Source organism: Pomacea canaliculata, linkage group LG4 (assembly GCF_003073045.1).
Source record: "Pomacea canaliculata isolate SZHN2017 linkage group LG4, ASM307304v1, whole genome shotgun sequence".
Taxonomy (NCBI): domain Eukaryota; kingdom Metazoa; phylum Mollusca; class Gastropoda; order Architaenioglossa; family Ampullariidae; genus Pomacea; species Pomacea canaliculata.
In genome coordinates, this window is record NC_037593.1 from 1,606,012 (window position 1) to 1,619,873 (window position 13,862).

Consider the following 13,862-nt stretch of genomic DNA (forward strand, 5'->3'; position numbering starts at 1 on the left):
ACGTACTGTCATGCACTCTTGTGTCTAGAACTGTGATGTGACGAGCTTTTGTGACCTTTGTGACCCAGGGAGGAAGGCCGCAAGTGCAGCGGGTGCCTGATGTACCAGCCAGTCAGCGCCCCCGACAAGTTCACGGTGCAGCCGTTCAACTGCACACCCGAGGACAACGCCCGCGAGCGCTACAACCGCACCGCCATCAGCACCCTGGAGTACAGCTGCCTGGCCTCCATGACCTTCGACAACAACACCTACGCCGTGGTGACCAAGACATTCACCCCGAGTCCGCTGGGCCAGTACCTGTGCTGGGTCTTCACACCCGACAACCAGATCAAGGTCCTGAAAGCCGGCGAGTCGTTCCGCCTGGAGGACGACCCGCTGTACGTGCAGGACATCCTGGAGGCGCAGTTCTCCATCGTCAACGATGTCGGCGGCAAGTGCCGGTCCACGGCTCCCATCCGTCCCACCACCAGATCCCCGCTCGTCCTCTCCCCAAACCCGATCCCCACAACCCCGGCCAACTCGGACCCTCATCGGGGTGTGACGTACGGCATCAGCTCCCCGGCACCCAACACCCAGATTTTTTCCCCGTCTCCCCAGTTGTGGATAGAACCTTGAAGAGCGCGGGCGCTAACTCTGCCTCTCTGACACAGTTATGTGCCCTTGTCTTGCTGTTAGTAACGTTTTCACTCGTGCAGACCGAGCAGTGAAGAGACAGAACCTCCACATCCTCCCCTGCTCTGCTTTGAGTACCATTTTCAACAAATGTTTCTCTTTTTTTCTGAAATTCTTCGAGATCGGCTTCCGCTACAGTTGGAGACCCCGGCCAGAGCAGACGACATGTCTCAACCTGTCCTCGTCTTCACCAATCTGTCTTTTTCCTCCAGAACATCAAAGTGTGGGGACGGCGAAGGTGCAGTGGAGGCTCCCAATAAAAACAGGAACTGCGCCAGCACACAGGGGACCTCGTGCGATCCTCATCTCGCAGCCTCAATCATTGATGGAGTCGAATTACTACGCCGCACTGCGCATGGGCACAGGAGGACGGAAATGAGTGGTGCGCCGCAGACGGCAGAGCCCAGAGTCCGGACGCATGACGAATGACACAGAGCTGGTGCTGCGGGCCACACATACATCCTGCCAGTCCCCCGAACACGTGTTTGTCTGGCAGTGGACTCATACAACATCAAACACAGACAGCCCACCACGCCATGGCTCCCGGCGCTTGTCTGGCACTCACCAATCTTCATGAGGCTGGTCAGGGGTGGGGATGCTCAGCATCATCCACCCCACCCTACCCCACCTTGCTTATCATCTCCATCCAAACGTCTGCCAGCGACACTCCAGCTCTCGGCTTATCTCTCCAGTGTCCTCGACAGGTCCCGCGCGTCGAGAGGGTCCGCAAAGATTATTTATTTATATTTAATTACAGAAACTTTTATTTATTAACGGCTTCAATTTTAGGAAAGATTTTGGGGACGTTTCCTGCTCATCTTTTTATTTATTCAATTTCGGTGTGTGTGCGGCTGCCAGCTTTGTCGGCGAACTTTCTCAGTTCACTTCGGTCTCTCGTGTCTCTGGGTGCGTGCGCTGGCAACAGGCTGTGGGTTTATCTCAGTGACAGCTTACTGCATACAGTATTCACACCATATTGAAACACAATGCTTTGCGCTGTTGTACACAATAGTTCTGTCCTTTTCCATGAATATCGCTCATTTTTAAATATTAAATCCGGAAATATCTGGCTGAAAGTATTATGCTGGACAAAGGGTGTTGGAGGTCGAATGTGTAATTTATGACGAGAGGGTGGTAACTGCAGACACACACCCCAGCCCCATCCTTCATTCCACCCGTTTGAAAGACAGAAGGAGAGCCGTGTATGATGGTGAACATGGCGGTCAGTTCCGGTCTGCAGGCTGTGGACTGCGTGTGTGTGTGAGGTGGGGGAGGAGAGGAAGCAGCCTCCACTACTACAAGATGTTATTGACTACAGTCTGTAATCACTTCTCGTGTTTCCCGGCTCCTGGAGTCAGACCTGCCGTTGACTAACCCTCCTCCTCCCCTCCACACACACATTCCACTTCTCAGCCTCCCTGTGGCACACACCAGGCCTGGCAGTCTGGAGAACCAGTCTTGGGTTTTCATAAAGCGAGGAAGAAAAGAAGGAAGAAGAAAAGCAGGCAAGTTTCGTCTGTCCCTCGTTTCATGTGAGGCCTGTCTCTCAGTGTCGAGGGCGACACCCTGCCTGCAGGTCTTGTGGTGCCTGCACATCAAAGGGATGGCAGATGCCGCGGCACAAACGGCAATCAGAGGCTGGCAGGACGGGAGGGACCGTCGAGTGCAGACTCCCCGTGAAGCCAAACTCTACCGAGTGTTCGACTGTTCACCGAGAGAAGCGGTGCAGGTGACTTGACAGACTCAGCATCACCTGCATGAAATCATCAGAGGCTGATGACAAATCGTCGTCAGGTGAGACAGCGATGATCTGCTCCTGTTTCCGCCTGGGTGTGGGGCCAGCAGACGGCGCTACCCGCTGACCTCGTGTTGACCTGCGCTGTAAACACAACAATGAACTCTTGAGATGGATGTTCCTTGTAATTATTGTCCCTCTCTCAAACTGACCTCTCGGCCACTGTTGTTACGATCACCTGTGATTACCTGAGGGGTGTGTGCTGTGTACGAGAGGTGGTGTATCTCACTGAGTGTATTCAGCAATGACATTTCTCTATTATTACTATTATTACTTATTATTCTTCATGAAGGCGCTTGTCCAATATTCAATCACGTGTGCATTTATTATTTCGTATGTAGTTACTTGACCTCTGTTACGTACAGTTAAATGTTGACTTTTGACTGACAACAGATGACGTCACAAAAAACTGTGCGACTTGACCTTACAATACACTTGACCTATGAACTCTGTTACCTGTGTCCCCAAGTTCAGATGGTTCTGTGATGTGTACAGTTTCCCATGATTGAGTATGTAAATAGTTTTCTGCTTCTGTAGACTGCGAACTAGCGTCACTACAGTAGACATTGTTTGTTTGTTTGTTTTGTTTACTGTTAGATGTTGATGTGTGCAGTGTGTCTATGTCTGCAATGTCAACTCACACAATTCAGTTGCGCTCTACTCTTCTCCTACCTTTCCCACCCTCCCCACCTGTGTTCACCTGAACCTTGCTACGCCCTCGGTTCAATCAGTTCGCAGGTGAGTTTTGTTCAGCCTGCGAGCTAATAAAAAACCGTTTCTTGGCAATTTTATTGGTGATACTGTCCATAGGCTTCAGACAATTTAATCGTTATTGTTCTCGGTTTTCTAGTTATTTCTTCTTCTTTCTCCTCCTCCTCCTCCTCCCTCCTCCTCCTCTGTGGAGTTTGTCCACCGCTGTCCAAATATGGAAGACGTGCCGAGACATTTGTTGTCATCCTGTTGTTTCCAGAAGAAGATAAACATTGTGGGTGTGAACTACTGGCGCTGGTCAGTGATTGTGTAATGTGGGTTGAGACATCCCTCCACGCGGGGGAGCACTGACAAAAAGTATCTACGAAGCGAGGGAGGGAGTGGGGAGGGAAGCTGGGGGAGTGCGGGGCGGACCTGGTCTTGTGAGGAAACAGACCAAAGCAAAAAAACATTTCACGTTCGTGGCTGTGGGTTGTGTCTTCAATATTGTTTCCCTCCAGGAATCCGGCGAGAGACGAGACCAGCAGACAGAGGAGGCAAATGAAGGATAGGAGGGAAGATGAAAGGTGCATGCCAATAGATGGCGCTCTGTAAACGGCAAGAACAGGTCACGTGACTGACTGGGGCCGACCCAGTGCCGACTGCATGTGTGCTTTCGCTGCCCTCTGGGAGGGGATGGCGGCCTGGGAGGGAGAGGAAGCTGGGACTGGCATCAGGGCCCACATCGATTGGACAAAATGGAACCAATAGGGCGTCCCTTTTTTTGGTGGGAGGGGAGAGGGGCTAGGGGCGAGGGGCGAGGGGCGAGGGGCGAGGGCGAGGGCGGGTGTGGGCTCTTTGAAGTTTCGGACCGTCTTTTTTCGCTCACAATGTTTACTCACACCAGAGGGCTGCACACCCAGAGGTTTGCCCACCGTGTGTCTGTCTGACTGGGCGCGTGCGTGCGCGCGAGGTGGGATGTGACAGCAGGGCCCTGATGCATCCGTGGGTATTGTGAGGATGTCACAGGGCGGTAAGGAAACACGTTCCGCACGACTGAGCTCACCAACATCAAAGTCCTGCACGAGTGAACACGACTTTGAAATGACTTCATAGAACATGTATTCATGGGATGTGTAAGAGCACGCGCAACGCACGCGCTCCTGCATGCAGGCTTCATGCTAGTCACGGACTTCTCTCCTGTCTCAGCTCAAGTTGTTGAACTAGAAGAAGACAGGAGGTGCAGTTCAGTGTTCAGTTGTTCAAGCTGTCATCATGGACTAGAGTAGACGCAATGGTCCTCGCTCCACATTGTCCTCATGTATTGTTGCTGATTAATTCTTGCTTACTATTACTTAATAATTACTAAATAATTATTAAAAGTGCGTGCAGCTGCGTGTTTTATTTGCAGCTGTTGTCTTGACAACTGTTGTGTGACCGCAGGATGCACAGAAGACGGATCCATACTTTTTTTGGTTTGTTTTTGCAGCTGCGGCTTATTGTTGTTATGTGATTTCTGTTATAATATGTTACAGCTAACAGGTCTTGTGACGTAGTCATTGTATACTTTTTCATGTTATGATTCTTGTGATCTGCTCATAGTTCTTATGAACCCTTGAAGCTCATGCGTTTTGGTATGATGCTCCATTATTTTATGTCACGTGTAACACTTCATATCCGTAGTTACTGCTTTTGTCAGACTTTGGCTTGAAGCTGCCTGCCTGTGTAATGCGTTACAGCTCACATGTCATGCAGTGAGTTACAGCACTCCAAGTTATTACTGAGATGTTATGCTCCTTCTTGATGTAGTCCGGCTAAAAATAGTGTCAGCAAAGCACACATACACACACACACGCATATATATAAATACACAACGGCACTCAGCGTAGGTTTCACACACCAGCCAATCAGTCACGTGATTACAGAGACGAGGACTTGCAGCCATGAAGGTAGAAAAAAGAAACAGAAAATAGGGGCTGAGGGGTTAGCACGCGAGAATATCTGTGTGTGTGTGTTAGAGATACAGGAAGTAAACTTTTGTATTATTTGATGTCCCCTACGTCACCGTTGTACGATGTAGTTTGATTGGTTTTCTCGCCGGTCCTGTTGCCACGCGCCGCGTGCTGTTGCGACAACGCAGAGGGCAGGTGGTCGGCGAGACGAGGACGTGGAGGAGGTAGAGAGGAGGTCGGGGGTCGGGGAGTAGAGGCTGTCAGAAGATCACTGAAGCTGAAAAAGAAGCCGGTGCCAGACCCGATGTGGTCAATGAGACGGTTGGTTCAAGAACAAGGCGCGTGCAATGGCCTGCTGCTCGCTGCATCTCGGGGGCTGTGCTGCTGTTGCAGTTCTGGAGCAGGAGTTGTCGTGCTGCACGATGGGCTGGAACAAAGGGCTTGCTGTCTGCACGACCCGCCATGACAGTGATCACAGGACCCGCCATGACAGTGTCATCAAGTCACGTGTCGTTTGACGTCATCGCGAAAGTTTTCAAAAGTTACCGTTAGTCCATTATTTCTGAGCCTGGAGAGTAGCACTCAGTGCACGCAGCAGCAACTGAAATGAAAGCATCTTGCTTCTTCACCTTTCTCTTTTCTTCTGTCAGTCTGTTTCAAGTGTGATGCTGGGGGCTTGTGGGTAGTCAGAGCTGCCCAGTCCGACCAGTCTAACAATATGTGTTTGTATGTGAGTGAGTGTGTACACCTGTAAACATGTTGCTGCTCAGTTTGCGCCGTCAGGTGTAGCGAGGGAAGCGGGGGACAGAAGGACCTACACTGAAGATCTCTTTATGTCCAACAAAACATCGGATAGAAGCAGGTATCAAGGGTGGTAGTCGGTTAACTCGTTTCCTCTCTCCTACTCTGTTTTATCAATATCTCAGTCTCGGACATGACGTCACAGTCTTCATCCAATCAGCTGTCAGGTCTCTAGTGTCCCGTAATTAACTCACGAGCATCAAGGCCACTGTGTGAACTCATTGAACCTGCAGTCCAACGGCACATGTGGACCTTCACAAACACAGATTTACGTGGACCGTTGCAGGACGTGACCCTGTGATGACCAGGATGTAGCCAAGGCCCGTAACTGCTGGGAAACACGCTTTCATGTTGTTGTTGTTGTTGTTGTTGTTGTTGTTGTTGTTGTTGTTGTTGTTGTTGTTTTTGTTTTCTCTAGTGTCGTAAGTGGAGTGAAGTTGTTGCCATGCTGTATTTTGTTTAAATTTTAAAGCTCTTGAACCTGTTGTTACCCTAAATAGTTGATGACACCATGTTGGTGATGTGATCACTCAGCCCTCCACACCTTGTTACGACTACAACATCCACAGGAAATGTAGTCTGCGCCGTCAGTCTCCTGGGAAAGTTCGCCATCGGTTATGTTAGCTATTCAAGCAAGGACGTGTCGTTACAGTGACGATGACCAACTTTATTAATCCCAGTGGGCAATCACACTCAGAAAATGCGCAGGTACAGAAAAAAACAAAACCATAAACAAAACAAGTGTTCATTACAAGATAAAGATGAGGACAGCTAAGTATACGGTTGTACATCATAGAAAAAAAAAAAAACTACAATCTATCCTAGACCGTTCTGACGACTCACCCACACACAAACAACTGTCAATTCATCTCTAATTGAGTAGCTGGCTAGCTGAGACAACAGATGTCAAGTGCCTGTCACTTGTGTATACAGGTATAGCCTACCACAGACCTGAGCTCAATAAACAAACGGTCCTGCTAGTACCTCTGTATGGACACAATGCTTGCTAACAGTTTGCTGATCACAAAGGGAAGCGAACTCCCTCTGCCTGACACCAACCATCTTAAAACACAGACTGACAAAGCTGTTCACAGCATCCTCATCACTGGACAGCAGACCTCGGAGCCAGCTCACAGGAACAAGACTTTCAGTCAACGACTGATAAACTGATAAACACGACTCGGAACTACTTTCTTGCCTCAAACACTGCTCACCCTTTGCTGGCCACAGTTCTCTCAATGTTTACACCAACTCACCTGGGCAGTCAAACACTGACTGGGTACCCGCAGGTGTCGACCATCTCAACAGATTTCTGGTGCTGAGTGTCAACAGTGAGTACATGGCCATTGCTGGGTGAGTCCAATGAGTAAACTCCTTCATTGCTGCAGTTGGACAACTTCGCTGAATCTGTGAGTTCGACAGATGGGTGAGATGGATGTCTTACATTCATTGCCTCTTTGTGGAGTTCTACAACTGGGTGAGATGGATGTTCAACATTCTTTCCCTCTTTGTGGAAGTTCGCTGTGTGTCCTGGCGACATGTTCTCCTCAAACAATTTCAACTCGTCCGTTGTACGGTGGTTACAGCAGACAATCCTTATACACTTCTTGTTGGCACATTCTTTGGACATGATGTTACTGGACATTTTGCTGTTTACAATATTTATACGCAGTTATAGTCCTCCTGGCTGTAGAGTTTACTGTTCGTTGTCAGGTTGTAGCACCTGTCGGTAGCCATGTAGTCCTGTTTCTCGCTGATAGTCGTGATGTCCATTTACACCTGTCTACTTCATATTAATCGTTTTCATTTTGAGAGCTGCAACAGGCTTTGTCCTTTCTTAATGTGTGTGTGTGTGTGTGTGTGTTTGTGTGTTGTGTGTGTGTGTGTGTAAGAGAGAGAGATGAATATGCTCCGATGTGATCAGCTTGTATGTGTGATGAGATAAACAAGCCGTTGGGCGTCTGATTGTTTCTTCAAAGTGCATGTCACTGTGTGCTTGGGAAGTGACAGACCCAGGATGAAATATTAAACTATTTTATATTGAATTGTTCCAGTTTCGCTTTCTTCCATTTTGCTTTTCCTGTGGAAATGGGGTGAATGCTTGTTTTTGTCCCGCCCTCGCTTCTTGTCATCAGCACGTGCACGCACGCGGACAAACACACACACAAGCAAGATCGTGGAATTTAAATAGAAGAATGAGCGGAGGAGAGAGAAAAGAAAAAAGGAGAAAGAAAACAAAGAGTAAAGCTATCTGTGAATGAAGAAATAAATTCTATTAATTTCCCGGGATAGAATAAAAATGTTATTGTCAGTCATGTTACAATGGCGACAATCTTTCCCTGCTGTCAGTCGTTTGGTGTGAAGATGTTTTACGACATGCACGACAGCAGTGACGTCACCGACTGTTAACAGAACCACGCCAACGACGACGACAACATGCATGCGCACACAAACACGTGCGAGTGTGTTCGTTAGTTCCTCCTGCTTCGGAATTGTAGAGTGCTTGTTGTTTGTTTACGTGTTTATGCGACTGATGATATCAACTCTGGAGCGCAGTCGGTGCTTTCCGTCACAACAGGTCAAAGTTTATCAGACAAAAAACGAATGATAGAAAAATACACACATGTGCGCACACACACAAACACACAGAATAGAAAGACAAAACAATGAACAACAAGACCTGATCTGATCGCGCGTGCCGGAGAGAACAACTGTCGAGGATGAAGACCGAGAGTTTTGCTGTGGTGGCGGAGGATGAAGATCACAGAGTGCGTCTGCCGCTCACCCTGGGGGTCTGATGACAGACAGGCATTGTTACAGCTTCAGGGGCAGGTAAGTCAGGCATGGAGCCCGCACACCTTTCACCACCAACTTGTATTGCTGGACTGCTGGCAGACGATTTTTCCCAGTGAACTACTAAAACGAGGCAGGAGTGTACAAAGCTTCCGGTTTAGTCACATTCTTGTTGAGGCTCGCCGAGACTAACAGGAGAACTTCGCAAGAGGCTAAGGGTTGGTCTCGGCAGACAGACAGAAGTCCACCTACACACATTCGTGCTTTTACCTTCAAAACAGTGGACAGGCATCTTGACTATCGCTGCAAGAGTGCACACCTGTCCGAGTTTTCACCTGTTACATACTTCAGAGTGCGGTGAGACTTTCTTCTGTAACGGTGGTAACTCCAGCTGAGTAACAGCCATCCTCTTTCTACCTCCTGGTCACTCTAGTGCCCTTCAATAGACTGTCATCTTTTTTTGAAGAACTGACCCAACTTGCTGGGATACGACTCAAATCCGATTTGCTGGTGAAAAATGGAGCATGGGTGTGATCACCATCACTGGTTTCTTACAATCGTCTCACATTTGAGAGAAAGGTGTGTGTGTGTGCGCGCGTGTGCAATGGTTGCGAAATACTAGGATTGTAACCATGTGACCCCCCAGCCACAGACCACTTGTCCCGTCATGCACTGCTCTCCTCACCCTTCATCATCAACTTCTAGACCTGCTTGCACGGGTGTGAACCAGGTTTGTGTCTCCAAGTCACGGACAAAGGTGTTCACTGGCATCGCGGTGTCCGAACTGTCCAACAGCCACGCGCCATGTCCAGGGGCTCAGGGGCCGAGCGGTTGTGACTCCGGACTAATTATCATTGAAAGCGAAACATGTCGGTCAGACCCCCAGAGGGCGGTCGGGAGGCACGACTTGAGGGAGAGGAAGACGCCGGTCTTCATCATGGCGGAGGCTACAAAGCAAGACTGTCACTTTGGCTGCCTGCCCGACTTGCGGACACAGTGCAGTGGCCTCCCGCCGCCATCGCCACGCTCCACGCAGCCATTACTGCCACCTAGCGGCCACTCCAGGGAGCTAACTCTAGATCACATGAAACTCGTTTGCTGCGCCTTGTGTTGTGACGTCATGTTCTCGCGGGACTTGCGCACGTGCTAAATGGTCTCGTCTTTCCCTCGTTTCGCAGCCGGTCGATGGAATGGAGGAGGGGGAGTGAGTTTGGGGTTTGGTGTAGTGGACTGGGGTGGGCTGGGGTGGGAGGAAGCTGCGCGGGTTTCATGCTGGGTACAGAACTGTTTGGACAAACTCAAAATACACCGCTAGTGTATCCATGTCCTTATCTTCTTGATCATCACTCAAAACCCTAAAGGAAACAAAACACCAAACAAAAGCCACGCACGCGCACACACACACGCACGCACACACGTGTGCACATCCAGCACTACACAAGTAGCATTCACTCGCTGGTTTCAAGGAGTTTCCATGGCTATAAACTGTTTTCGATACAGCTCAGCTTACGACTGTTCAATACTTTGTATTTTTCCTGCACAAAAACACTGCGGCCCTCTCAGTAAGCCCCTGTAGCCCTCTCTCAAAGCCCCTGTTTGTGCCTGTAGCGTGCGCCGAGTGCGCGGGGGGTGAGGCGAGACACGCGGCGGTGTCTCAAGGACCGACCACTCCACGTTTATCTTCAGACACCAGCAGCACCAGGGCCAGGCGGGGTCAGAGGTCAGGTTCTTCATGTGAATGTACACGTGTATTTCACGCTGGTCCTGACAGTCTGCTCGGAGAGTTTGATCGCAGGCTGCTACCTAAGTGGTCATGCAGCTGGAGGAGGCGGAGGGCCAGAACACACTTTTTACCGGTTTTCGAGATTTTCTTTTGTTTGTGAAACTCTTAGACAGCGAGAGGAGGACAGACAGGAGACAGAAGAGCATCCAGGCCTGACACGTGACAGACACCAAGCTTCTCGAGTTATATGCTCCTCCAGTCTGAGTAAATAAAATAGCTGGAAGCTGTCCTGAGGTAGAGGTGTGTGTGTCGGTGCGATGTGCCTGCATGTCTATGTGTCTACATTTGTCTAGTGTTTCCACCGACGGCGTCAGGTGATTGCCTAGGAGACAAAAGATGTTCCGAGCTCGTGGTCTGGTGTTGCTTCAGACCTGACCCGGTGGCCAAGGTCTGATTACAGAGTTAATAGTGTAATTAGCTTCCCTCACAATCACCCTCGTCTTCATTCGACGCTTTACTGGTCTCAGTTGTGTAAGAACGAGGAAGCCGAGGTTGTTAACACTAGTGACAGTGTGTACCCTTCAACCCTCTGTGGACGTCAGGCAGAGGAGGTGGTGGTGGTGTGGTGGTGTAGGTTTCTTTCTTCCAGCACGCGCCGTCTCATTAGCAACAAGCACACGACTGGCGACACGACGGGCTAATCCTCGCCTCGGCCTCTCCGCGACCCACACCCCGAGCCTCTAAGAGGATTTTCTCCTCCTTGACTTCTACTTCAAGAGACTGTGTCCTGCTTCCTCACCTGCCACACCCCCTCTGGCTCACCTGTCCAAAGAGTGTTGTGTGAACCCATTCCTTCACACAGACACAATCACACACACAATCACCCACACAATCACACACGCAATCACACACAGTCACACACAGTCACACATTCATGCAGTGAGTGCGTGTCCCGCCAGGTTGCGGTCAATGAAGTCTGTGTGTCTGTGCGTGTGTACTAGCGCGGACAATCACCATCGAGAAGACACTCGTCTCAACCGTCAGACCTCGGAGATGTGAAGCTTAAGTACAAGTGGCGCCACCTTGGTGTCTTCCGGGATCTGATAGACGAGAGGACAATCTAGACTCTACTTACCACGTCTCTAGTATTTTGCCCTCCGCAACATTAAAAGGGAGGAAAATGTCAGGATATCCTTTATCTCCCTTGAACTCTGCTTGCTGATTGATGTTCAACACGCGATGCCGTGTACCTACCCTTCACACACAGACACACATACCCGAGAACGCACAGAGACGCACACACACACACAGGCGCGTGCACACAAATAATGTTACACACACGCGCGTGTCTGGAATAGTCGTGTGTTTCATGCTCTCCCAGGAGAATAACATGATAAATACCAGATACTCTGCTCACGTGACCTGCTATGTCTGTCTCCAGCTTCAGCACATGCGCACTGTAATAAGCGGGTGACACAACAAACGGTAACAATTACAAAATGTCAGTCTGACAATGTCTGTCTAACCACGACTGTCTGTCCATCTTGTCGCCATGTCTGCTGTGCCCCAGGCCTGTGACGATGTCGGACAATGTGTGAGGCAGCAGCACATCCTCCAGTCGTTGCCAGCGTGAACTGACTTGACCTCGTAGATAAGATGGAACAGACAGCGCCGTTTGGCTGTTCCCCAGGTTACAGAGTTATTCCTTGTTTACAGACCTCAGCGGGTACACCGCACCTGTTCCCAGCCTACAGCAAAACAACAAACATCATGTGGTGATGGAAGGGGACAGGGGGAGATAACGACTGTCACAGACCTTAATCACCGCACCAACCCCCTTCCCCTGGTGTTCGACCATCGCAGGTTTCGATCCGGGAGGGTTGGGTCAGTCAATGGCGAGGGCGCCAGGAGAGGCCCCATGTTGACAGCGCGTGGCCCTCGGCGTCTCGGATGACGCTCCTGCCGCGCGTGCGCAAACAGTAGGCGGAAGTAGGAAAAAAATGAGGACAAGCCCTGAGGATGGACAGGAAGCGGAAGTATGAGAATAAAATGAGGACATGTTCTGGAGACAGGAAGCTTGCCCGCCAAGGACGATAACCAGATCATACGAGGCTCGTGATGACTGCCGGTCAGTCAGTTGCTCCCCCTCCTGCAGCCTCCCACAGGGTGGACAAGGGCCTCAAGTAGGGGCACGTTTACAGCAGGAACAACGCGCCGGGTACATTATCTACCCCAGAGGTTGTGCCAGATGACAGCTGCTGACAAGAGTATTTTATCGAGCCTTGTCCACGCCCGCTGCCACAGACATTACATAATGTTGGGAGCAAATGAAATGACAGGACGCGAGAAAGATGCTGTAAGACTGGGTGGGTCGGGTGTGTGGAGGTGGGTCGATCATTCAATCTACAAAGAAATCCCTGACTCCAGATATGGTCTCCCCAGCCCACCCCACCCTGTAAGCCAAAGTAAACTGGGGAGCACGCGCTATGAGTTGACGCGGAGTATGATTAAACCGCGGCACCAGACAGAGAATCCAATTTGCAGGCTCCGTCTTGAAATCCTGGGGCCCTCCGTCCACCCCCGGGCCTGTGTGAATGGCCAACAAAGTCGGCGCTGACGGTTTGAGCCCCACCACGGTGACGACACGGCGCAGGGGAAGCAACTGAGGGTGTGCGAGGCAGCTGAGGGGGGAGGAGGCTGCGGCGCTTTGATGTGCATCACGACCGGCGCAAGCTGCTGCCTTTGTACTCAGGCTCCGCTCCAGTGAACAGAGTCGGCAAGTCGCGATTGTTGCCAAGACAAGTTCAATGGCGGGGCTTACACGTGCGGCTGGAGGGTGAGAGTAATGACCACCCCGCACAATGGAGGAAACAAGCCGAGGCACGGAAAGATAAACAGTAATCGTCTGCTCCAGTGTAATCCGAAAAAAAGCCAAAAATAAATAAATAGAGGGACTGGGAAAAATAAATAAATGAAATGAGGCACTGGAAAAAGAACATCAAATGTTGGAACACGAAGATGAAAAAAAAAAGGAGTGATCCTCAATGCGTGCGTGCGCGCGCATACACACATACAGATGCAGAGAGAGAGAGAAAGAAAATCGCGCCGCCATATTTTAGGCATTGAGCGACATGGGGCTGCCTGGCATTAACTAAGTGAATAGACTTTAATAGTATGACCTCCATCATGAGGGTAGGGGCACTGTTACAATATTGTTACAAAATTCCGCTGCTGAGGGGGAAGAAGCACGTGACACCGGTTCTGACGTCATCACGAGGGCTGCACGTGTCGAGTGCCAACTGTCTCTGATGTCACAGCGCTCACAATATCGCATTTTATTGTTATTGATCAGACATAGGATGCAAGGAGGGGGACAACTGGACTCGGGGAGTGCCACTGTGGCGGGGCTGGAGGGTGTGCACAGTCAGGAAACATG

General features: G+C 50.2%; 1 protein-coding gene across 2 annotated transcripts in view; it reads left to right on the top strand.

Annotated features, from left to right (window-relative positions):
• LOC112562339 overlaps positions 1-7,955 on the top strand; it is a 50,303-nt gene extending 42,348 nt beyond the window's left edge. For both annotated transcript variants that reach the window (XM_025235556.1, XM_025235557.1), the window contains exon 8: positions 69-7,955. In XM_025235556.1, the coding sequence (XP_025091341.1) occupies positions 69-615 (547 nt within the window). In that variant the 3' untranslated portion in view covers positions 616-7,955. The remainder of the gene's footprint in view (positions 1-68) is intronic.
• Positions 7,956-13,862: the final 5,907 nt, after the last annotated feature.